The sequence below is a fragment of the Perognathus longimembris genome, chromosome 13 (genome assembly GCF_023159225.1).
Source record: "Perognathus longimembris pacificus isolate PPM17 chromosome 13, ASM2315922v1, whole genome shotgun sequence".
Classification (NCBI taxonomy): Eukaryota; Metazoa; Chordata; class Mammalia; order Rodentia; family Heteromyidae; genus Perognathus; species Perognathus longimembris.
Window position 1 is genome coordinate 14,245,794 of NC_063173.1, and position 26,898 is coordinate 14,272,691.

General features: G+C 39.6%; 3 protein-coding genes and 1 pseudogene across 3 annotated transcripts; all 4 read left to right on the top strand.

The window, feature by feature from the left end:
- The first annotated feature begins 2,078 nt into the window (after window positions 1–2,078).
- On the top strand, window positions 2,079–3,017 carry LOC125362400 (olfactory receptor 52E8-like). Its single transcript, XM_048361250.1, has one exon. It carries the CDS (start codon window positions 2,079–2,081, stop codon window positions 3,015–3,017), a length of 939 nt encoding a protein of 312 aa, XP_048217207.1.
- Window positions 3,018–7,035: 4,018 nt separating this feature from the next.
- On the top strand, window positions 7,036–7,955 carry LOC125362401 (annotated as a pseudogene).
- A 4,641-nt stretch (window positions 7,956–12,596) lies between these two features.
- On the top strand, window positions 12,597–13,544 carry LOC125361756 (olfactory receptor 52E5). The gene has a single exon (XM_048360360.1). The coding sequence runs from the start codon at window positions 12,597–12,599 to the stop codon at window positions 13,542–13,544; it is 948 nt and encodes a 315-aa protein (XP_048216317.1).
- An 8,424-nt stretch (window positions 13,545–21,968) lies between these two features.
- LOC125361854 (olfactory receptor 56A3) lies at window positions 21,969–22,916 on the top strand. The gene has a single exon (XM_048360453.1). The coding sequence runs from the start codon at window positions 21,969–21,971 to the stop codon at window positions 22,914–22,916; it is 948 nt and encodes a 315-aa protein (XP_048216410.1).
- The last annotated feature ends 3,982 nt before the right edge of the window (window positions 22,917–26,898 follow it).

Consider the following 26,898-nt stretch of genomic DNA (forward strand, 5'->3'; position numbering starts at 1 on the left):
ACTTTATGAACATCTCTTGAGGCACACTGGTGCTCCTTTGAAACCATTTATATACATATTTTAAAACCGGATACTCCATTGTTGTATGCCAAAGGAAGGAATCTTGGTAAGGCTTTGCAGTGTGTGTTTAGGATTGGAATTTGGGTTTGTAGACCCAGAGTACTGGTAAGAGAGAATTCAGACAAGAATCCAATGTATATCCAACAAAATTTAAAAGAGTGCGGGAAGGGGTGAGGTGGAAAGGGATGGTAAGAAGTTAAAAGGGGTAGCATTGATCAAGATATATTGTATTCATAAACTGCTTTGTTAAATGGCAACTCCTTTGTACAACTACTGAAGATAATTTTTAAAAAACAGTTTAACTCAAGTATCAAGCAATGAATTCTAGAAACTTCAAAATAGAACAAAATGTTATTAATGGTCTAGGGAGAGCTATGCAGAGAATACTGGGCTTTTTAGGCAGGAGATCTACCTCAACTATTTTTATGCTCTTAATTACTTTTTAGGAAGTGGCTCACGGTTTTTCCTGGAGCCAACTTCAAACTGTTTTTTCTACTTAACATCTTTTGTGTAGCTAGAATCACAGTTATATGCTACCATACTTGGCTTATTTGTTGAGATGCGAGGTCTTATACTTTTGGGTTTGTTTTTTTTGTTTTGTTTTTAGTTTTTGTTTTTTGGTCTAAATTTATTCAGTATCCTTTCCCTATGAAATACTATAATCATAACAGTTTTAAATGAGTTCTATGAGTCCCTCTAAATAACTGAACTAGAGATAGTTTTGGAAATTTTCTGAGACTGCATCTACATCAGAAATGAATGCTGTCTTGTAATCTACAATGTAACCATAAACTTTTCAATCTAGCTACCCCCAGGCAGCAGATCAGATTAGATGCAATCATTGAACACTGTTTCAGAAATCAGTAGGGTGCGGGTATTCATTAATCAACACTAAAATAGGAACTATTGTCTAGTTAAGAGAGTTGTAAAATACTAAAATACAAAAGCCCTGGCTTTTATCGGACAGAATGGAATAAAAGCCTAAACCCCGTGTCAAATAGAAAAAGAAATCAGCAGGCTCTTGCATAGGAACACCATATCAGGGATAAATGTCACTGGTTAGCCTTCCCTTTTTTATATTTTTTTCAATTTTATTTTATTTGCTAACCAATCTGAAATTCTCATCTTGGTATACCTTACTTTTAGATACCTAGCCCGTGCACAATGTATGGATGTGCTATTAGACTTAATTCTGCCATCTTTGTCTGCTCTTTATCTCTATTTTTAGCTATAGCACACTGTTAGAATTATCTCACCTTTATCCAAAGTCTCAAAATCTACTACTGTAAATCTGTAAGAATTTTAGGGAGATTTTTTTTTTGTCCTTGAGGAAGTTTTATCTACTCTAGATCCTCTCTCCTTCCAAGACTTTCATTAGCAACCACTATAAAACAAATCCAAACTAATACCACATAACCTGAAGCTGTTCTCAGGTGTGGACTCCTGTGTATCAGTTTTGAAAACAATAGGAAGTTTATTAACTTATCAAAAAACACTCTCTTCTATAAAAATGAACACCAGCAGAATTTTTGTCAGAGAATTAGAAGTGCAATTAAATAAAATACATATCAACTGTTGTAGGCACAATGTGTTAAAAATAGAGCATGTCAAATTAATGACAGCAATTATTTTTGTGGTTTTATAATTGACGGTTTTCTTTTCTCCTCCTCATATATATTCTTGAAGAAATAAACACAAAACACTTCCAATTGCATTTCTAAACACTTCTAGTAGACACTTCTTAAGCATACTTCCTCAATCTGTCATAGTATTGCCTTTGATTTGGCTATTCAGCTGCTAATACTTTGGGTGCAGCTGAGGAGCGTTGTGAGCACTAGCTACCCAAAGCAGAAAGAAAGGAAGAGTCGGGGGTATTTAGAGAAACTTATTCTTACTGTCAATTCTTTGTTTGAAGACTATTTTGAATTTTTGTAGATCTCCAATTAAGTCTGGATGAATTGCTCGATGAGAACTGGCAACAAGTTTTAATCCCACAACCACTATTAGCCTGCAGAGCAATGGCTTCTCCCAATGTCTCTGAGTTCCACCCTTCTTCCTTCCTCCTGTTAGGGATTCCGGGATTGGAAGCCGCACAGCGCTGGCTTGGCTTTCCCTTCTGTGTCCTGTACCTGATTGCTCTCGTTGGAAACGTCATCATTCTGTTGGTGATCTGGACTGATCACAGCCTCCATCAACCCATGTTCTACTTCCTGGCCATGTTGTCTGCGGTGGACCTGAGCCTCTCCACAGCGACTATCCCCAAGATGCTGGGGGTCTTCTGGTTCCGCCTTCAGGAGCTGTGCTTTGGGTGCTGTGTCGCTCAGGTCTTTTTTATTCACTTTTTCACGGTCATGGAAAGCATCATCCTTCTTGCCATGGGCTTTGATCGCTACGTGGCTATTTGCAACCCTCTCCGGTACACCATGATCCTCACCAACAGAATCATTGGTGCGATCGCTGTGGTGGTGGTTGTGAGAAGCCTCTGCATGATCACTCCCATCCTGTTCCTCCTCCTCAGGCTGCCTTACTGTGGGCACAGAGTCATCCCTCACACCTACTGTGAGCACATGGGGGTGGCGAGGCTTGCTTGTGCCAGCATCCGGGCCAATGTCTACTTTGGCCTTGGGAATATTTCTATCTTGTGTCTGGATATTCTCCTTATCATCATTTCCTATGCTAAGATTTTATGCACCGTTTTCCACCTTCCTTCCCAGGATGCCCGCCTGAAAGCTCTTCATACATGTAGCTCCCATATCTGTGTCATCTTAGCCTTCTTTGGTCCAGCTCTTTTCTCTTTCCTCACGCATAGGTTTGGTCATAATATCCCTCAGTATATCCATATCCTTCTGGCTAATCTCTATGTAGTCGTCCCTCCTGCTCTCAACCCAGTCATTTACGGCATCAGAACCAAGCAGATACAGCAGCGGGTGAGGAGTCTATTTGCTAAAAAGCCCTGAAAAGTCATTCGTTCTAATGATGGAAGCATAAAGTCTAAACAAACTAAAGTTTATGATGAAAAACCAATAAGAAGTTTATTTTTAAAATTTTATTGTTATTGTGGAGGTGATATACAGAGGGGTTACAGGTACTTGAGTCAGGTGATGCATTCAGTCCCTTTTGAACCATGTCTCCCATCCTTCACTCTCTCCCAGGTTTTTCTTCTCCTCCCCACTCACAAGATGTACAGTTCACTTTCCACAGAGTGTCTAGTGAGTTCCACTGCTGTATTTGTTCATCTTTTATGCCACCTTTTCTGTGGCTCCCCTCACCCTCCCAAAACAAGCTAACAAACAAGATAAAAGGAAAAGAAAGCAAAAACAGTCACAACAGCAAATAAAAGTTCCTGGAGTTCATGTCATAAAGTATTATTTTATATGATCATATGTACATCGCTATAGAGCCTTTGGGTTGAGCTCCTCTGCATATATGTGTATTAGAACTAGGGACGGTAAAGGGAATACCAAAATCAAGAGACAAAGGATAAAAAGACAAACCATTCCAAAAGCAATACTTACAAAACCATTTGGTGTAAACAAGTGTACATACAACTCTTGCGGGGAGAAGGAAAGGGGGAGGGGGATAACGGGGGGGATGAGGGAGGAGGTAACAAGTTGGATAAGAAATGTATTGGCTGACTTACATATGAAACTGTAACCCCTCTGTACTTCACTTTGACAATAAAGAAAAAAAAATAAAGGATTGAATGACCCAAGGAAAATGTTGTTCAAAAATTAAATTAATTTAACTTGCCAAGTTATCACAGTGGCCATTTCACCAAATTCCATAGTATTTCTAGTTTTTAATGACATTTTAGTAGTTTATAATATGAAATAAATATTTTCAAAGATTGTCATTTAATTTCAGAAGAAGACTTGGTGTTAAAACAACTGGGAAAACCTAAGAATTAAACATGACTCAAAGTTATTAGAGCCACCAATTTAATTATACCTATATCATCTAGTCTCTTTGTGCCCTAAAGCAATGCAATGCCCTTTCCCTACTATATGGTCATTTCATGACAGCAGACAGCTGATTTTTTAAAAAATCTGCTTAAATGTCTGTTTCAAGATATTTTGGAGCTGGGTACTGCTGGCTCATACCTGTAATCCTAGATACTCAGGAAACTGAGATCTGAGAATTGCAGTTTGAAGCCAGCCCAGGCAGGAAAGTCCATGAGACTCTTATCTCCAATTAGCCACCAGAAAACTGGAAGTGGAGCTGTGGCTCTAAGTGGTAGAGTGCTAGCCTTGAGCTGATAATGTTCAGGGGTAGCACCCAGGCCCTAAGTTCAAACCACATGACCAACAAAAAATAAAAATAAATAAATCAAAGATATTTAGGAGGCAAGTATTTTTTCTGGCCTTCTTCATTGTGTAGATATGAAAATAGCCTGAATCAAAATAATAAATATGCAACATTATCAGAGAGATAGATGGCAACATAAAATAAGTAAAATATAATCATTGGAATCACTTTTTTTCAAAAAACCATAAAATTATTATTTCCAAAGTGGGTCAGCCAGCAAGCAGAGACCATGAGGTGACCACAGGATCCTAAGCATATGATCAGAAAGGGAACAGGCAGAAAATCCTTCTTCATCTTTTTTTTTTTTTTTTTTTTTTTTTGGCCAGTCCTGGGCCTTGGACTCAGGGCCTGAGCACTGTCCCTGGCTTCTTCCCGCTCAAGGCTAGCACTCTGCCACTTGAGCCACAGTGCCGCTTCTGGCCGCTTTCTGTATATGTGGTGCTGGGGAATCGAACCTAGGGCCTCGTGTATCCGAGGCAGGCACTCTTGCCACTAGGCTATATCCCCAGCCCCTTCTTCATCTTTTGTACACTGAGATACATAATGAACTGCTAGTTGTTGCCTTTATTCTCTAGAGAAAGCATGAAATGTCTCTTACATGTGGTGGTAGTGTGCAAAGCAGAGTGGAAGAAACTGGCAATCCTGTCACACTCACCATGAGAAGAAAATCAGAATCCACAACAGAGAGAGCATCAAAGACATTCTCAAAAATATGATGGAACATATATTTAAATTTTTTCCCAAAGAGAAAAAAAATTGAGATTCATTTTAACACACACACACACACATTGATTTATAACAAAGGTAGCTCCAGAAACCTCTGCAAAATGCATAGACTTTTGACAGACGTTTTAGGATCAAATGAATAACCAATTTTCATCAATTAAGATACTGAAAAGTGAACAATTCTTGTTCTTGCATCACTACCTTTCCAATGTGGATGTCACAAGAGATGATTTTATTTTTCCCACCCCTGGAGTTAGGATATGGGTATGAATCCTCTTGAAATTAATAAATGTGATACAAGCAGAGGCAGGAAAAGAGCTTGGGTCCTGTGGCTTATTGTTGCTGTACTTGCAACCCTCATGAACGGGTGCTGGTTGGCTATCTGAAGAGGCTTGAGGAAGAGAATTAGAGTGGCTAGCTCTCAGCTTTGTAGTCACTTGGGGGCTACGAATGAGACTGTCCTCTATCATCCAGCCAAATTATGGCCTGATTCATATGACAGCTTCATAAAGATGAAGTGAGATAGACCAGATCGATATAATCTGTCATTCAACCCAAAGAATCTTGAACTAAGAGAAATTCACTGGTTTTATAAAAAGCTGGTTATCAAGAAGCAGGTTCCTGCAAGAGTAGGGGCGGGGCTGAGAAGAATGGGCGGGAGGAGGACACAGTCAAGAATGCATTGTTAATTAAGAAAAATAAGGGAAGGGATGAGTGGGGGTGGGGTGAGAATGTTGAAAAGGATGATACTGATCAAGACACATTGTAGTCATAAACTGCTTTGTAAAGTGGCAACTCCTTTATACAGCCATTAAAAGATATTTTTAATTGGTTGTGTCACCAAAGGTAAGTAATACAACATGATGAGAAAATGTTATTTATAATGTGATCCTGGAATATATGACTGTACAAATTTTCCCCTTATGTGTAAGAAGTTATACCACAAAATATTCAGCATTTTTTTTTAAAGAAAGAAACCAACAAGAGTTATATTGGCAAAACATTCTACAATCTTTTTTTTTTTTTTGGCCAGTCCTGGGCCTTGGACTCAGGGCCTGAGCACTGTCCCTGGCTTCTTCCCGCTCAAGGCTATCACTCTGCCACTTGAGCCACAGCGCCGCTTCTGGCCGTTTTCTGTATATGTGGTGCTGGGGAATCGAACCTAGGGCCTCGGGTATAGCGAGGCAGGCACTCTTGCCACTAGGCTATATCCCCAGCCCCGTTTCTACAATCTTAACAGTGACACAGACTCCAAAATCTTCAAGGAACTAGGGATATTGTCTCTACTGTGTCTTAAACATCAAAGGTATAGATTAGATTTTTAAGGACAAAGAGTAGATATTACAAAACAGTATCATGAGAATAAATGATGAGAAATCCTCCTCTAGGCTTCTTGGTATGAGGAGACATGGTAGGAAATAATTTATCTAATCTCTAGGATGTACAGTATTCTTAGGAGATACAGTATTCTTAGGAAACATTTCCTTCTCAAAAGAAAAATAAATAGGGCTGGTGATATGGCCTAGTGGCAAGAGTGCTTGCCTCGTGTACATGAGGCCCTGGGTTCAATTCCCCAGCACCACATATACAGAAAATGGCCAGAAGTGGTGCTGTGGCTTAAGTGGCAGAGTGCTAGCCTTGAGCAAGAAGAAGCCAGGGACAGTGCTCAGGCCCTGAGTCCAAGCCCCAGGACTGGCCAAAAAAAAAAAAAGAAAAGAAAAATAAATAGAATCTCAAATGTAGTTTAAAAGAAAACAATAAGCTGCGTGCTACTGTCTCATGCCTAGCTACTCAGGAAGCTGAATATGAGAACTCTGGCTCAAAACCAACTGCTTAATACATAGGACCATATGTAATAATGTTTCACTATCACCCCAGAACCTTGATAAGAGAAGATCTGGGTGGAAATTACTCAACAGAAAGTCACTGACCCTTGCTAGGAGAATGTCTTCTATCAGTAACACCCAGTTCCAGCCCCCATTCTTTATCCTGCTGGGAATTCCAGGGCTGGAAAGTTTACCTATCTGGATGGCTTTTCCCTTCTGTCTCGTGTACCTGACTTCCCTTGTGGGGAACATCACTGTTTTCTTTGTGATCAAGATTGAACACAGGCTCCATCAGCCCATGTTCTACTTCCTGGCCATGTTGTCAATGATCGATCTGAACTTATCCACCTCCCCCATCCCCAACATGTTGGGCATCTTCTGGTTCAATCTCCAGGCGATCAGCTTCGGGTGCTGCCTTACCCAGATGTTCTTCATTCGCATGTTCACAAGCATGGAGGCTGTTGTACTGGTAGACATGGCTGACGACGGCCATCTGCAATCCTCTCTAGTACTCCACAATCCTCACCAATAAAACCATCACCCTCCTCCTGTTGGTTGTGGAGGGCCGAAGCTTAATTCTTGTGACTCCCTTTGTGTTTCTCATTCTGCGACTGCGTTTCTGTGAGGGTCACCTCATGCCTCACACGCATTGTGAGCACACGGGCCTTGCCCCCTTGGCCTGCGCACCCATCAAGGTCAAGGTCATCTATGGGCTCGTGATAATTTCTAACACCATCGTGGATGTGGTCCTCATTACCTCTTCCTATGTGATCGTCCCCCGTGCTGTCTTTCCCCTTCCTTCTCAAGATGCCCAACTGAAGGCTTTCAACACGTGTGGTTCCCTCGTCTGTGTCACGCTGTGGTTTTACGCACCAGCGTTTGTTTTTGTTTTTGTTTTTTCTTTTCTGACACACCACTTTGGCAGAAACATTCCTCGCTACATCCATATTCTTTTGGCTAATCTGCCCTTGAACCTGTTATTTATAAGTTGGGACCAAGCAGGTCCAAGAACAGGTTGTAAAGATATTTGCACCCTAAGAATAATTCTGTAATAATTCAATAATAACCTGCTCTCTCTTTTACAACAACTATAGCACCAGGTTATGACTTCCAGAATTTTCATCCTGGTGGAAGATATTTGGAGAGGTATGAAGAACACTAAATGAAGATGTAGTGTTGGCGGTTATGCGAAATTAAGTTTACTGCCTATTCTCACCTCACCTCATCTCACTCCAGTTGCCTCTAATTTATTAGAAAGCTCAGCATAGAGGTGAAGAAACAATATGCTAGGAGTATCCCTTTGTGTGTTTCACAAGATTCGTGGATTTTGAAAAGTCTTTGTAATTTGCAAGGTTTTAACTAATATTATAGTTCATAACACCAATATTCTATTGTATAATAAGATATACCAAACTTCGTAGGGAATAATATAAATAGTCAAGAAAAGAAACCAACTTTGTGTATGGGAAGAGGAGCTTCACTGCCTGTGGGAATGTAAATTGGTTCAATCACTGTGGGAACCAGTATGGGATTTCCACACACAAAAGGAAATAAAAATGAATCTACCATATGATTCAGCTGTACCATTTTTTCAGTATTTACTCAAAGGAATCAAAATCTGCACCTTCATATTTGTGGCTGCACTATTTACAATAGCTAAATTATACAATCAGCCCAGATGTCCATCAACAAATGAATGGACAAAGAAAATGATATATAAACATAATGGAGTATTATTCAGTCATAAAGAAGAACAAAGTCATGTAATTTTCAGGATAAGGGGTGGAAATGGAGATCTTCCTGTTAAGTGAAATAAACCAGATTCAGAAGCGCAAGTGTGGCAAATTTTCTCTCACATGTGAAATCTAAGGGGATGGAAGAGGAAATGTCATAAAAGTAGCTGCAATCTAATAGGTGAAAGGGAGAATAAATGAAGGTAATAGTGGTGAATATGATCAAGGTACAATGTATTTATATATATATGAAAATTTCATAATGAAGCCATTAATATACTCTAATTTAAAAAAAACAACAGGCAAACACCTTGGCTTTGTAACTTAGCAATTTATCACTACAATGTGTCCATCATTTAAAAAATCATCAGCTTTTGACCTATACTTTGTTATTAAAAAAAGATTTTTAAAATGGAATTTTGAAGAGAAGACAATTTTAATCTTTGTGAATACAGATATATCTGGAAAATTGCAACTAAGGAGATAGTGCACAGAATAATTTTTATTTGCTCAACAATAATAATGATAATTTCATTTGTAGCCAGTTTGATCATTAAATAGTCATACTCCCCAACTGGCATGCAACCTGTTGATTTAATTTATATTTATTGAGCAATGAACTGTTACATTGTCTTACTCAAAACAAGTGCTTAATAAATAAATGACTCAAGGAACATTGAAATGCTATATGAGGATTACTGACATCTAGAGGTCAAACTAATTATATTTCTTTTTTTTTTTCTTTTGGCCACTCCTGGGCCTTGGACTCAGGGCTTGAGCACCATCCCTGGCTTCTTCCCTCTCAAGGCTAGCACTCTGCCACCTGAGCCACAACGCCCCTTCTGGCTGTTTTCCATATATGTGGTGGTGGGGAATTGAACCAAGAGCTTCATGTGTAGGAGGCAAGCACTCTTGCCACTAGGTCATATTCCCAGCCCCTAATTATATTTCATGAACAAATTAATGAAAGTTCTTTATATGATTCATCTAGTGAACTACACAAGTAACTACCTTTGTTTCTGTTTGATAGTTTGATTAATTAGTTATTGAAAACATTAATAAATTCTACTTCAAGTAGAGTATAATAATTTTAATAATAAGTTGGACCTATTGTTAAACACACTGATATGTTATGAAATGCTATGAAAGAAGTAAATTCTTTCACTTCACTGGAAGGATGAACACAAGACCTGTGCATTGTTCTTTTTATTACCCCTGTGAATCTATAAGGAGAAGAATGAGGCTCAGCGGTTTTGAAGAAATGTCTAATTGACTACCAAACAGGAATGAGTTTAACATTAAGTTGCCTGATTCCAAAGTGTTAACTCTAGGAATAATGTTGCTAAAATTTACAGTAATGGCCAGTGCTTATTGATCCATCCGTTTCTAATAAATAGTAGCACTTTTAGGGCATTATCTTATTATGACATTGTAGCTATCCTAAAAGTTAATATAATTCTAACTCATTTTCCATATGAGAAAAACAAAGACTTAGAATGGCACATTAAGTTAACCAAAATAATAAAATAAATACGTGGGTTTAAAGCTATGTCCTTATACTAGAGAGAAAAGGAGATAAATTCTTACAAATACATTGTTTCATGCTGAAGAAAGCTGTTCCCTTACTATATCCATTAAGCTTCTTTCTTTCACATAAACACATTTTCCTAATGATTAATACTATATAACATTGGGGACACTAGACATTCAATATAATTATGAAATCCTTGCAGTGGATACAGTTCAAGGAATGGAATCTTGAAGTCACATGTCTGCCAGTTATTCCCTGTACGCTTGTTTCTGAGATGACTTGGAGGAGAGGATGGGTGAGATTTAAAGTGCTAGAGTGAGGGAGGTCATTAGCCTTCCAAGAGCAGTCAGGGGAGGGAACTCATAAGCAGAACTCCAACCTCAGGGACATGGAAATTGTATTGCATTTCCCAGATCTAATGGCACAGGCCACTTTATTGAAGCTTTTCCCAGGAGTCAAGGGTGTGTTTTTTAATAACTCCTTGGCCCTGGCTGGTGAGAGCTCAGTCTCACACAGATCGTAGGTGGTGGCATCCAGTCCTTCACAAACAACTTCTCAGATACGGAACAGAGGTAGGTGAATCAGCTTGAGGTTATGATGGCAAATGAAAACTATTTGAAAACAAAATAAAGTGTATTTTGTCTTTGAAACATGAACATAAGGATGAGACAGGCAGGAATAGAGATTAAAAGTAGTTTTTGCTGAGGAGGTTACGTTTCTTAACAAGGACATTCTGAGCTCATGACACTTTTAGAATGCCAAAGGGCCTTTTAGAAAGTTTCCTACAAAGAAAGATTATAGTGACGGCTAAAACCTTGTTTGAGTCCAAGAAGCCTAATGTTGGGCTGCTATATGAAGTCGAGCACTTTGACTCCACAGTTCTGTTCACCTGTGCTTGGACCAATACCTGCTGAAATACTTGTCAAATGTCAGATGAGGTAAGGGACTATCAACCTGGCAGTCCTACAATACAGACAGAAACAGAGTCATATCACTGCTTATCTAGCTGACAATTCTGTAAACAGAAGAGAAGTCACTAGTAGCCAGTAAAACATGTAGCACTGTAGTAATCTATGAGATTTTATATTTCACAGATATACAACTTTATATTATGTATTGCAAGGGTAACATAACAAATGTGCTACATAACCTCCTTCGTGCTCATTCTAAAGGCCACCTTGAGGAATAATGGAAAGTATTTTGCAAGCTATAGATGAATGTAAAACCTCGCAGACCCCTGCCTTAGCCCACACAAAGCCCCACTCCCTTCTCTCGGGATGTGAATTATTGCTTCTCCTATTTTATAAATGGTATGTCTGTGCCCCACCCATGGTGCAGAGCCTAGCACAAAATAAACCTTCTCAAGCTTCTAATCATGTCCTGGTCTCACTAGCAAACAACGGTGTGCAGCACCAAGCTACAAATTTCATTCATGCCATAGCAGCAGTTGCAAGCCAGTAAAGAACACAAGGCACTAGACAAACTGAATTTCACAGTAAAGCAGCCTGCCAGCTAGCAACTTAGACATATCATGGTCTATTACTACATCTGGACCTAGCTGCAGTGTTAAAACAAGCTACCCAGCTCACAAGTTAAGTAATTGTCTGGCTGAGATATTGCTCTACCTTTCAAACAGATGCCAACATTCATGCCTCCACTTATCAGTAGCATAAATAAATTTTCTACTTACATACTATAGCATAAGCACAAGTCATAAACCACAAAGAACCTGAAAGAAATCTGGGTACATATAGTATTTTCTGTTCAGGTTAATACCTTTCAGTTCTAGGAGGGAGATTTGTTTTCTTAGAATTATGTAATAATCTCTGTCTAACCTTCTTAACTCCATTCAATAACTCAGATCCAAATACTAGCCATCTAGTCTTGGACTTTGACTAGGTCCCACCTACATAGAAACATCTTTATTTTTCAGGTGCTTTGCAAGAATATACAATTATTTGACCCAACCATGTGCCTGACTCTTCAGGCACCATTTCCCACCTAGTGATATTTTGCACACACACACACACACACACACACACTCAAACACACACATAAATGTATGCATATACACACACATGTTCCCACTCCAGTAACAGTAAAGAGTTGCTAATTTAATATTATACTCAGTTCTTTCTCAGAGCCAAAGACATGAGAAGTCTCTGCTTCTTGGCCATTTTGATCTTTTCTACATAGTCTTTTAATATATGAGATGTGAACATTTCAGAGTGAAAGTGTGTGTTTCACTGTGTCTCACATCCTCTCTCTAGGTCTTCCCTGCTCTATTATGGAATTCAAGAAGGGACTTTCTGTTCCACCAAGACATAATCAATGTGCTATGAAAGAAGTTAGAATCTCTCCCTGGAAGCAAGGAAATGCCTGTAAGAAATGCGTCTGTAACCAATTCCCAGTAACATGTTTCTTGCCAACAACACAGAGTTCCACCCTTCCTCCTTCCTTCTGGTGGGGATCCCAGGGCTGGAAGAGGTGCACGTGTGGATCGGCTTCCCCTTCTTCGCTGTGTATCTAATAGCCCTCCTGGGGAACGTAATTATCCTGTTTGTGATCCAGACTGAACACAGCCTCCACCAACCCATGTTTTATTTCTTGGCGATGTTGGCCTTCACGGACTTGGGTTTATCCACAGCCACCATTCCCAAGATGCTGGGCATTTTCTGGTTCAATCTCAAGGAGATCTCATTTGGAGCCTGCATCACCCAGATGTATGCCATCCATCTTTGCACTGGCCTAGAGTCTGTGGTGCTGACGGTCATGGCCATCGATCGCTATATTGCCATCTGCAACCCCCTGAGATACAGCATGATCCTCACCAACAAAGTCATAGCCATCCTGGGTGTAGTGATCATAGTCAGAACTTTGGTGTTTGTCACTCCATTTATATTTCTTATCCTGAGATTGCCTTTCTGTGGTGTCCGAATTATCCCCCACACCTATTGTGAACACATGGGGTTAGCCAAGTTAGCTTGTGCCAGTATTAAGGCCAATGTTATTTACGGCTTAGTTGCTTTCTCGGTGGGATTCATTGACCTTTCTGTGATTGGGTTCTCCTATGTTCAAATCCTCCGAGCTGTCTTCCGTCTCCCATCCTGGGACGCCAGGCTCAAGGCCCTCAGCACCTGCGGCTCCCACGTCTGTGTCATGTTGGCCTTCTACCTACCAGCCCTGTTTTCCTTCATGACACACCGCTTCGGCCACACCATCCCCCATTTCATCCACATCCTTTTGGCCAATCTGTATGTGGTTGTCCCCCCTGCCCTTAACCCTGTCATCTACGGCATCAGAACCCAACAGATAAGAGAACGAGTGCTGAGGATGTTTAACCCGAAAAGTTATGAACATTGACCTTCAAGAGGACCTTTCATGATAATCCAGTGAGACCAACTTCCAGCATCATCTTCCACTACACAATTTTCAGTCCCCTCACGATTGTCTGTTGCTCAGTGTCCTCTCTCTTGCCTTCAGATCCTACTAAACAGGTCTGCCGTCAAACTGAATGATTTTGCCAAGATTCATTCCTATCACTTTTTCTATGTGCTAACTTGACCCCAGAAAGACTGTGGTGATGTCTGTGCACAGGTGTGTCTCGTCCAGATACCAGGAGCAAGGATCTTCAAATCACCACTTGGTGTCTCCTCTACAAGGGTGCTTGAGAGGTTTCAGGTCTGCAGGCTGCTGAGAAGGAGATGAGCAGAGAGACGATATTAGCTTGCGCAGAGGAACCTAGGCATTTGTAAAAGGAGAAATAGATATGATTACAAGTGTTAGGAGACGACATAGGAGGAAATAGGAGAGAAATGGTGAAGTTGAGATTAAAGTTAGCTAACATGCAACTCTGAACCTGCAATACTAGTACAAACAGCCACCTGATTGTGTTAGTCATTCCAATTTTAAGAATTTCTCTTGGTCTTTGGTGTCTTAAAGTAACACATAACATGATACCTACATGCATATTTAAAAGAACATAAGCATACCTAAATATACATCTGCTTTCTCAAGTTGATATTTCATAGGATTTTTGAATTTGATGATTGATGTATATTAACTCTTCTAAAATGTCCAAAATTTTCTCTTGATTTCTCTCCTTTTGAATCTGACTAGAAATGTGTTAGATAATTTTGTTCTAGTCTCTATTTCTCCCATAATACCCTTAATATTTTCCATCAGTTTTATTTCTCTCCATCTCCATTATAAGCAGACTCTTCTGACCTCCCTCCTGAAAATTTGCTGGTTCTCTTTAGTTGTCTCTAATCTATTGTTTAAAATGTCTCTTGAGTTCTTATTTATCTGTATTGCATTTTTTCAAATACATGTAGCTCTTGGTTCAAATATATTCTATTATTTTATGTGGTTTCCAAAACCATGAGCAGGACATTAGAATTCATACTTTATCTTCTAAATTCCAGTAATAACTAAGCCAAAGCAGAATCTCATGTCCTCCATCTTAATTATACTTATACATTTTCTATGCATCTGTTTGGAACTTAACTCTAAATACTTCTCCAGTTCTATCTCCTCATGTACTGTCTCTGAATTGTGATTTATTGAACCTATCTCTCAAAATTTTACTTTTAGTTATTTTTGCATTGCTAAGTCATTGTCATTGCTAAGTCTTAAGTATGCCTTATAGTCATTCATTTTCTAAAATCCAGGGAAGAAAACATTCCATATCCTTGATTTCTACCTTTTATAGATTAGATGAACAAATGATACATATAGTTAATAACATAATGAATTAGTGAAAATGCTGAGAAAGTGGATATGGAGGATTCTTGCCATAAAATGATAATAATGAGAGCCTGGATTTCATCTTATGTCTCTGATGATGTTGAAAACTAGTGCTAACATCCACATAATGTCATAAATATCTTTGGGTTAGACCAGTATCAGTGTTTCATTTTTTTTTCAATATCTGTATGACAACCCATTGTTGGTCTGAGAATTCTTTTTCTCTATGTTTTTGCCTTCTTATTATTCAGTGTACTCACTTATAGATATTATCATAGATATAGATGTGAGTACAGGCATAAACATAAGAATAGGTATGAGTGTGGGGGTAGGAATTGGCCTAGGAATGAGTGTAGGTACAGGCATTGGCATAGGGGTAAATGTGATTTGGGGTCAGGTATCAGTGATCCACACCTATAATCCTAGCTACTAAGGAGGCTGAGATCTGAGGATCATGGTTGAAAGCCAGCCTAGGCAGGAAAATCTGTGAGATTCTTATCTCCAACTAACCACCCAAAAAAGCGCCAGAAGTGGAGCCGTGGTTCAAGTGGTAGAATGCCAACTTTGAGCAAAAAAGTTTAGAGACAGACAGTGCCCGGGCCTGAGTTAAAGCTCCAGTAGTGGTACCAAAAAAAAAAAAAGAACTTCATGTGAATATGTGCATATGAGTGTATGAGGATGAAGATGGGTGGGAATAGGAATGCGTGGAAATAGAGAAATAGATACACATGTTGTTTTTGTTTATTTGAACCAGGTTGGGTGCTCTTTGTACCCAGTTGCATCATACTTCTATACTCCTTTAGCTTTTACTCCCTTAAAAAACTGGTAGTGGCCCAAGCGTTTAGTGGCTCACACCTATAATCCTAGCTACTTAGGAGGCTGAGAGCTGAGGATCATAGTTCAAACCCAGCCTGGGCAGGAAAGTCTATGAAACTGTGATCTCCACTTATCTCAAAGAGCTAAAAGTAGATCTGTGGCTCAATGTTAGAGTGCTAGTCCAGAGCAAACAAAGCTAAGAGACATCCTAGGCCCTGAATTCAAGCCCCAGGACTGGAACAAAATAAAGACAGAAAGAAACAAAGAAAATCAAAGAGATTACTAAGCCAGAACTGTATTCCTCCTGACCAAACTAGTTAAAAAGTGACATGGATGATATTTATGTAACCTATGTAGAACTACAATATATGAAAATTTTATGGCTGAGATGAAAACTATGTTGCCGTAATTAAGAGAATATTATGAATCACTTGAAGAAAGAAATGGGATTTAAGTTCATTCAATTGAAAGGTTTCCACTGAATGACAGAATACCTACACAAATGTTCTCACAAAAATGTTCTCAGATTTCATTCTCATTTTTTCTGCAGTTTAGTGATCACAATGCCCTAATAAAAGTCATGGCAAATTAACTTTTATTCACTCTGATACATGGGCTGTACCTTTCTAATGAGCATGTTCAAGGAACTCCTAAGAACATTGGAGTGAACTTGTAGAATCCATGTGAGGTTCTAAGTGTGCACATGCATATGGACATGAACATTGTTGCACCCAGCAAAGAGACAGTCTGCAGGACACAGATTAGTAATGTATTACTAGGGGAGCTTCCTTCTAGAAAGAGTTTCTCTCCCTGTATCTCCCATGGGCCCTTTTATGTTCCAAAGGAGGAATGATTAAGAAATTAGCAGATGACAGAGTTCCCAAGAGCTCTAGAGTTATAACTGTCCTAGATACTTCTGGAGCTAACCAGAGCTCCAGGGTGCCTGGATTCGGTGCCAAGGACTGGCTGGGCCAGCATCAGCCGGAAGGTAAGAGGTCTGTCTCTGAAGTCTAGTCTGTGTTTTCCTTTCTAAGGGTCAGTTATGCCAGAGTACTTGAAAAGGGTGTATTTTTAAATAATGTAACTACCTTAGAATAAGATTATTATGTCACTTGAAGGGAAATGGATGAACCTAGAATAAATCATGGTGAGGAAAGCCAAGCTGAGAGAGACAAACGGCACATGTTTTCTCTCATGGGTGAAACTTAGATCTATAATATAACTGGACATGATAACTTACACAGGACTCTAGGCACACACACACACACACACACACACACACACACACACACACAGAGTCAGGCTAAAGGAGGATACTCTCAGGGAAAGAACTCAAAAGCATAACTCCTCTGAAGACTTTTTTTTTTCTTGGCCAGTCCTGGGGCTTGGACTCTGGGCCTGAGCACTGTCCCTGGCTTCTTTTTGCTCAAGGCTAGCACTCTGCCACTTGAGCCACAGCGCCACTTCTGGCCATTTTCTGTATATGTGGTGCTGAGGAATCGAACCCAGGGCCTCATGTATATGAGGCAGGCACTCTTGCCAGTAGGCCATATCCCCAGCCCTCCTCTGAACACTTAAAGTGCAGGTACAACTTATGGAAGTGAATTCCAAGAAATTGAAACATGGGTTTTTATATTGTTGATGGTAGTAGTGGTTGTTGTGGTGTTTGTTTTTGCTTCTGGGTTTAGTTGTTGTTGTTGTTGTTATTGTTATTGTTGTTTTGTCTTTCTAAGGGGGCAAAAGGAGACAGAGAAAGGGAGAGAGAATGGGTAAACAAATGCAGGTATGGTATTCAGTAGACACTATGTGGTAATGAACTATGCATCTTGTGGGCAGGGAGGGAAGGGAGAAGAAGGAGGAAAGCAAAGGAGGGGCTGACATTGCCTCAAAAAAGAAATGTACTTACTAACTGACTAATAAAACAGTAACTGCTCTGTACATACTTTAATAATAACAATAAAATTATATTTTCAAAAGCTTCAAGAAAAAATATCCATCTTAGAGTAAGAGAATGTTAGAGCTTGTGTTCTGGAACCTTCTTTCTCTGTCTTCTTCCAGGTACTTGGTGGCTTGGAAAATGTCAATAGACTAGAGTGTATATACAGAAGATTAATAGGTTAGATAGTGCATCACCAGGTACCCATTAAAAAAACTAAGATTCTTCATCTAGAAATACAGACATTTGGGGCCTTGGAAAAAAGATTAGTCTTTACTAAATGCGTTGATTCTAGGGTAATAATTATATTTTGTCTATATAGCTTTAGGGGCTAGGGACAAAGACTAGAGCTGGGTATCACTGAAAGGAAAGTCATAGTTCAACAATTTAGAACAGTTTAATGAATGGCTTAAAAAAATTTTTTTTGCAAGTTATATTCAGCCAGGCATCAGAGGCTCGTGTCAGCTACTTAGAAGGCTGAGATCTAAGGAGTGTAGTTTGAACCTAGCCTGGGGAGGAAAGCCTGTGAGATTCTTACCTTCAATTAATCACGAACAAGCTGGAAATGGAACTGTGGCTCAAAGTGGTAGAGCACTATCCTTGAACACAGAAGCTCAGGGACAGTGCTCAGGCTCGAAATTCAAGCCCCAGCATTGGCACCAAAATTTTTTTTAAAGGTATATTCAAAAAGGCAGTGAGGTATCTGTTATTGTATGTATTCGATAATGTCTGGAACTACACCTGAAGAGCTTCCTTACATGATTGAGTTGGATGAACCTACATAAACTTAACAACCCTGACACTTCTTAAAACCAGGCTTCTCTGATGCTGCACTATGGGCCAAGCATGCGGCCCTTGTAGGCTCGGCCTGCAGGGTCTTTGCTTTGCATTTGGACCTTCAAATTCCCCTATTGCCTTACTCTCCTTAGTAGAGACAGAAAATATTAGTGCTAGCCCTAGATTTTGTTGTTGCCTTGAGAATGCTCTGGTACTGGAGGAGAAGAGAAAATGAAAATCAGATGTGCTCTTGGCAGTTTCACGTCTTGGGCTGAGTAAGTTATTCAATGCTTATTGGTTGCATCATGACTGAAGACTATGAGGAAAAGGAAACAGTAAATGACAAAGGAAAAGGACAAAACATAATCCTCCCATGTCATCCTCAAAATTTACATCCTAGTGCTAAATACATATATACATATATATATATCCAATTTCTTTTAGACATTGAGCATATTTTATAAATCAAAGTATAATCAAACCCTAAGAAAATCATAGGTAAATTGATGTTTTCAAAGTTTTCAAATAAATAAAATCTTCTTCTGATTATTGTGAGTCATAAACGAAGCTAGTTGTTCAAAATCCATGTTAAATTTGCCAAAGTTATAGTCTGTCATTAGAAAAAGGAAAAAATGGGAGTTTTTTTCCGGACTGTCTTATGTACATCAGGTGGGAGGGCTTGGCTGGCAGGCTTGTTTGGGGAAGCAAAGATCAGAAAGAGCAGCAAGGAACCCTGGGAAGGAAGTCCATCTTCCCACAGCGGAGTGCTGACCACAAGGCTAACAGGGTCTCTTCATGAGGACAGTCTGAGAGGAGCCTCTGGCAATATTAAACTTCATTAGAACCATAGAGATGGCAGAACTATACAAAATGCACTATTTGAACCTCTTGTAAAAAGTATGTTTCTATCAGTGTGAAAATATTGTGTAGTTCTGGTCCCCTCCCCACACCCACCTTTGTTCCAAACTACATCTGCTCCAATAGATTCCACTCTTAAAATCATTAATTATATCATGAATGAAGTCTCTCTTCTTTTTTATAAGCTAAATGGACCAAGAACCTTATCATCGAATTATCTAAGAGAAGCGAAGAAGTCCTAGAAACTCATCCAACCTTCTGTTTAAACTGGGATTGGAAAAAAATCATATTAAGTGAAGTAAGCCAGATCCAAAGATACATAGGTTCCATGGTTTCCCTCATTTGTAATAATTAGTATATGTCTAGGATATTTCTAGCAGAGGATCACAATAGCTCAATAGCTATAATTATGCTAATTGAAATGAACTACAAGATACAGAAACAAGAGGGTTCTGGGTTTTTTTTTTTTTTTTGTTTGTAATGTACTGTGTGAAGTTATTTATTTTTCTTTTTTTTTCCTTTGGTTTATCCTCTGTTGTCGCTGTTTTATATTTTGGTGCCCTGTATCTAATATATATATAGGGTGTGTGTGTGTGTGTGTGTGTGTGTGTGTGTGTGTGTGTGTGTGTGTGAGAGAGAGAGAGATTTGGGAATGGAAAGGGGAATAACAAAATAGTAAGACAAAGGACAAAGGGTAAACCAATGCAACAGTGATATTCACAAGACACTATGACGGAAATGAACTTTACAACTTGGGAGGGTGGGGGAACCTGGGAAGAGGGAAAGTGGGAGAAAATGAGGGAGCAGGTAATAATGTTCGACAAGAAATGCACTCATTAGGGCCTGGGAATATGGCCTAATGGTAGAGTGCTCGCCTCGTATACATGAAGCCCTGGGTTCACTTCCTCAGCACCACATATACAGAAAAAAACCAGAAATGGGTGCTGTGGCTCAAGTGGTAGAGTGTTAACCTTGAGAAAATAAAAAAAAAATTAAAAGCCAGGGACAGTGCTCAAGCCCTGAGTTCAAGCCCCAGGACTGGCAAAAAACAAAACAAAGAAGAAAGGAAGGAAGAAATGCACTCATTACCCTATTGATGTAACTGTAACCCCTCTGTACATCACCTGTACAATAAAATGAAATTTAATAAAATAAAGTGGGATTGGAATTGGAACAATACAAGATGGGTACACAAGTACCTGGATCTGCAAAGGTTTGTAAATGGTGACAAGAACATACATCTCATAGGAGACTGAATGGTCAAATGAGATGAAGTAGCTAGGATCACAGGTGTGAGTCACTGGTGCCCTGCTCAAATCTTTATTTTTAATGTATATGAGTGTGCCACCTTACTTTATTAACAATTCCTTTTTTCTGGCCTCTCTCCCTTGTCCAAGTTGTTGAGCTTGCCCTTGATTCCTCATAATAATTTGTGTGCATCTTTACTCATGCTTTGTTTTTCGTATCCCATATCATCCCACAGATCAGTTACAGCTTTACTTCTGTGGGAGTTCAGACAGTCTCTTATTCAGTTTGAAACTCTAAGACCTAATAGGATGCTGGGGGAAAACTAAATGAGAACAAAATAACAGTAATGTTGAACTGTTGTCTGGAGGATAGAAGATGTGCATTCAGATCATTATAATCAGAATAGGAAAGACAGATAAAAGGGTAGGTCCCATCACCCACGTTCACACCATTGCAATCAAAAGACACAGCTATTTGTCTTATTTAGTGACAGTTGTTGCTCCATTATAGCTCTGGGGAAATGGTCATGCTCCTTTTATGCTTCTTTCTTCCAGAAGATAAGAATATTATAAATATGGGGCTGGGAATATGGCCTAGTGGCAAGAGTGCTTGCCTCATATACATGAAGCCCTGGGTTCAATTCCCCAGCACCACATATACAGAAAACGGCCAGAAGTGGCGCTGTGGCTCAAGTGGCAGAGTGCTAGCCTTGAGCAAAAAGAAGCCAGAGACAGTGCTCAGGCCCTGAGTCAAGCCCCAGGACTGGCCAAAAAAAAAAAATAAATAAAAGAATATTATAAATATGAAGATATAGCTACAATGTAAGTGGGGGGAAGCAATTGTTTGATAGGATCTGTTCATTTCAAATATAATTGACTTTTTAGACAAAATAGAAATTAGCCAACTTTTTGTGTAATAAATGAAAACTTCTAATTACAGTAAAATAAATACAACTAGGGAATAGTATGGAGCCTAGGGACATCTGAGACTATCCTTTGTGCCATTTCTCCTAGTTATTTTACTATACTATAACATTGAAATTGCACATATGGAAGCCTATTTGGGTCAATAAAAGGAAAACGAAGAGGGGGAAGTACATGGCTTAAAAAATTCTGAGTCTCATCTGACTTCAAAAATAATTTCCTATGAAGTTTCTACTCTGGTTTCTGCAAGAATGTACTATTTCTATTGAAAACATTGTTCATATCAAATGTATAAACAATCCTATCACATTTTTTACCATGTAAAATAATAGAAATATTTCAGTAATGTGGCACCAAGGATAAACAGATTAACCTGGCCTAGATAGCCTACCTTGGTCTATATATGTTGTTCTCCATCCCTCTGATTTCTACCCTAATTTTACAGATCACTAAAAGGAATTTGTGGGAAGATATGATGATAATATGACAGCATACCAAAATGACACCACCTCTGCTGAGGTTTCAGGCTTCCTCCTGAACTGTTTTGTCAGGTATCCCAGCTGGCAACTCTGGCTGTCCCTGCCCCTCAGCTTCCTGTTCCTCCTAGCCATGGGGGCCAATGCTATTCTTCTGACCACCATCTGGCTGGAGGCCTCTCTTCATGAACCCATGTACTACCTCCTCAGTCTCCTTTCCTTGTTGGACATTGTTATCTGCCTCACTGTCATCCCCAAGGTAATAGCTATCTTCTGGTTTGACCTCAGGTCTATCAGCTTCTCTGCCTGCTTCATTCAGATGTTCATTATGAATTGCTTCCTAGCTATGGAGTCCTGCACATTCATGATCATGGCCTTCGATCGCTATATAGCCATCTGCCACCCACTGAGATACCCATCCATCATCACTGAGCAATTTGTAGTCAGGGCCACCATGTTTATTTTGGCCAGGAATGTCTTTATCACTCTGCCCATCCCCATTCTCTCATCACGACTCCATTACTGTGGGAGAAATATCATTGAGAACTGTATCTGTGCCAATATGTATGTTTCCAGACTGTCTTGTGACGACGTCACTCTCAATCGTCTTTACCAGTTTGCTGGAGGCTGGACCCTGCTGGGATCTGACCTCATCCTCATCTTCCTCTCCTATACCCTCATACTGAGAGCTGTGCTGAGACTCAAGGCAGAGGGCGCTGTGGCCAAAGCTCTAAGCACGTGTGGCTCCCACTTCATCCTTATCCTCTTCTTTAGCACCATCCTTCTGGTCTTTGTTCTCACACATGTGGCTAAGAGGAAGGTCTCCCCTGACGTGCCAGTCTTACTCAATGTCCTCCACCATGTCATCCCTGCAGCCCTTAACCCAATTGTGTATGGGGTGAGAACGCAAGAGATTAAACAAGGAATCAAAAGATTACTGAAGAAAGGGTGGTGATAGGGCACCTGCACCTTATGAACCACTTAATGGGAGACTTGGCTGAAATCCATACCTCAGAAACAAAATGCAAAGGAGAAAAGTGCCGAGTAACTCCCAAATAAATTTCTGGCACTCTATCCTCTTCAAACCACAACATATTCTTTGACAACATGCCATTGATATCTCTGCTACTTTTTAAATTTTGTCCAATGTTTATGATCCTATTTTATCCAGAAGGAGAGCACTCAATGGGATACATTCTATCATGGAGAAATAACATCCAACTACCTTTGGGGATGGAAATGGAGCCCAATGGTAGAAAAGTGATGCATTTAAAATTAATTGTTGAATGTAAAAAACATAACTTCGAGATTCCATCTCACCCCAATAAAAAAGGCAGTCATCAGGAAAACAGACAACAAATGATGGTGAGGATGTGGGGAAAAGGAACTGGTGATGGGAATGTAGTCTAGCCACTAAGTAAGTCAGTATGGAAGTGAATGAAGGCTATTGGAATAAGAACTTAGGTTAAAAATAAAGTCAAGGGGGCTAGGAATATGGCCTAGTGGCAAGAGTGCTTGCCTCCTACACATGAGGCTCTCGGTTCGATTCCCCAGCACCGCATATATGGAAAATGGCCAGAAGGGGCACTGTGGCTCAGGTGGCAGAGTGCTAGCCTTGAGCGGGAAGAAGCCAGGGACGGTGCTCAGGCCCTGAGTCCAAGGCCCAGGACTGGCCAAAAAAATAAAATAAATAAAAAAATAAAATAAAGTTAAGGAATATAATATGATCAAACTATATGACACATAGGTATATATCAGATGGATTCAAAAATCATTGTATAATTAGCAGACCTGTATGTACGCTTGCTTCATTATTCATGATGGCCAAGTTATAGAATCAGCCTAGGTACCCACCAATGAATAAAGAAAGTGGGATAGGAATACATGATAAAGTCCTATTCTACCATAAAGAAAAATAAAATCGAGGGTTTAAAAAAAAAACACAGGGCTGGGGATATGGCCTAGTGGCAAGAGTGCCTGCCTCGGATACACGAGGCCCTAGGTTCGATTCCCCAGCACCACATATACAGAAAACAGCCAAAAGCGGTGCTGTGGCTCAAGCGGCAGAGTGCTAGCCTTGAGCGGGAAGAAGCCAGGGACAGTGCTCAGGCCCTGAGTCCAAGGCCCAGGACTGGCAAAAAAAAAAAAAAAAAAAAAAACAGTGGAACTAGAGATCATGTTGAGCAAAATAAACTAAACTGAAAAGACAATACCATGCTTTGATATCTAGATTTTATTTTAAAATCCATGTGAATAGAAAGGATATTATTTTGGAAGTGGAATGGAGTCAACAAAGTGGTAGGAGGGGAATAAGACAAAGTAATGGGTAAGGGAAATGAATATAATCAGAGCTCATTATAGAGGCTTGGTGGTAGAGTGCTTGCCTAGTCTGCATGAAACCCTGGGTTCTATACCTCAGCACTATATACACAGAAAAAGCCAGAAGTGGCGCTGTGGCTCAAGTGGTAGCGTGCCATCCTTGAGCAAAAAGAAGCCAGGGACAGTGCTCAGGTCCTGAATTCAAGCCCCAGGACTGGCAAAAAAAATCACATTATATATTATGTATGACATAGAATAAAGATAATTATATCATACTTGTATTATACTATATATGTATTACATGTGTATATGTGTATAAAATTATAATCAATAACTGTTATGTATACAGTTAATAAACACATAAGAAAAAATATAAATGAAGTAACTGCTTGCAGGAAAATGATGAAGCTACCGATCATCATGTTAAGCAAAATAAGATAGTCACAGAAGGATAAATATTACATGTTTTCTATCATATGTAGACTCCAGAATAAAAAAATAAGAGACATAAATATAAGAAAGAAAATTATTTGGGAAGAGAGAGATAGCAGTGGAAGAGAGAAGGAAAGACAAGACAGGGTAATAGGGGAATTAAATATAATCATGCATGGAACTGTCATAATGGAACACCGTATACATTAATTTCACCAGGCACTAATGGCTCATGCCTATAATGCTAGCTACTGGAGAGGCTGAGACTCCCTACTTCCATTAAAGCCATTATCCCTTTTAATAATCTTGGGATTATTGAAAGAAGGAACTCATTGGATTCCCCAATCCCATTCGTATCCTTAAATTCTGTTGAAAAGGCATCTTCACCCCTACCCTATGCATTACCTAAAAGACTCCCTCAAAGTATAGACTGAGAGGTACACAGAAGATGGTATATACATACTTAATGACTAAGTTATTGAAGGATTAGAATGAAGAATAGTAACTATTCAAAGTTGGGATTTGCATATACTAGTAGAGTGGGAGTGAGGATAAATATTGTAATGGTAGTTTAGAAGATTTAAGTTCAAGATGAGAACTGTGAATGACATATTGTATCCCTGGTGACATACAAATAAAATCATCAATAAAGTATGCCCAGACCTCCACTATCCCCGCTACAAAGTCTTTTTGTGTCTCCTATCTGCCAATATAGATTCTTGAGTAGGTCGGTGATCCCGTGCTTGATCTCCTGGGTTCTCACTCCAGACACGATGGGGTTAAGGGCCGGTAGGATGAGATGATGTAGAACATTGAGAAGAATGGGGACCTCGGAGGGTATCTTCCCTCCTGCTTTGTTTGTAAAGATGAAGAAAAGTATAAGGATGAGATGTGAGCCACATGTGTTCAAAGCCTTGGTGACTGTACCTCCAGACCGCCGACCTATCACAGCCCTCAGGATGAAGCAGTAACACAGCAAGATGAGCATCACATCAGAACCTAGCAGACACCACACACTCACAAACCAATAGAGTTTATTTAAGTGAATATCCCCACGGGAGAACTTCGCGACAGAAATTCTAGCACAGGTGCCGTTCTCTACCACATTGCTGGCACGGTAGGATTACAGGTGTGAGCCATTGGCACCTGAGTTCAAATTTTTATTTAAAAGGGAGTAAATATGTATTACTATCCTGTGTGGAGTTCCACAGTTCTTACCCCAAATCCAGTGGGCTTATCTGGTCATCACAAGACACGTATATCAGAAGAACATCAAATCCAGTTAAGTCAAATATTTTTACTTAGACACTCTCCAATCCCTCTATATGCGTAAGACATCTTTACCAACGATGTTTCCTATCTCAGTATGTGACATAAACATTTTAGTAAGCATATTCTAAAGCACTGGGATCTAAACTTAAGAAAAATCTCCCAAGTAGTAAGAAGAAATTTGAAATTTGAACTAGCATTAACACAAACATCGAGAGAACTGGGAAGTAATGGAACTTAGAAAGACATGGGAATTAGGAAGGAGAGAGTTCGAGTGTGGTGGAACACTGTTGCAATTTCAGCATTTGGGAGTCTAAGGAGGGATGGATTGTGAGTTCCATGCCAGCCTGGGCTACATATACGTTCACGATCAGCTGAGCTGACCTTGTCTCAAAAATATATTATTTATATTCATGCACTTATATATTTACTTGTATAATATAGATAGATAGATAGATAGATAGATAGATAGATAGATAGATAGATATTTTTAAAAGATTGAGAAAGCCAGGCACTGGTGGCTCATGCCTGTAATCCTAGCTACTCAAGAGGCTGAGATCTGAGGATCACAGTTCAAAGCCAACCCAAGCAGGAAAGTCCATTCGACTCTTATTTCTAATTAAGCACCAAAAAAAAAAAAATCCAAAAGTAAAGTTGCAGTTCAAGTGGTAGAGTGCTAGCTTTAAGCAAAAAAGCTCAGGGACAGCACCCAGGCTCTGAGTTCAAGCCCCAGTACCGGCAAGAATGCACCACTCTGACAGCATGATCAAAGTGAGAATTATAGGAAGTGGCGCTGTGGCTCAGCCTTGAGCTGAAGAGCTCAGGGACAGCACCCGGGCCAAGAGTTCAAGCCCTACAACCAACAAAATGAGAGAGAGAGAGAATTACAAATTGTAGCACATTCATCCTTCTTCAAC

Excerpts from the sequence above, each read along its gene's own strand:
- LOC125362400 (XM_048361250.1), top strand. The coding sequence starts at position 2,079 with ATGGCTTCTCCCAATGTCTCTGAGTTCCACCCTTCTTCCTTCCTCCTG.
- LOC125361756 (XM_048360360.1), top strand. The coding sequence starts at position 12,597 with ATGTTTCTTGCCAACAACACAGAGTTCCACCCTTCCTCCTTCCTTCTG.
- LOC125361854 (XM_048360453.1), top strand. The coding sequence starts at position 21,969 with ATGACAGCATACCAAAATGACACCACCTCTGCTGAGGTTTCAGGCTTC.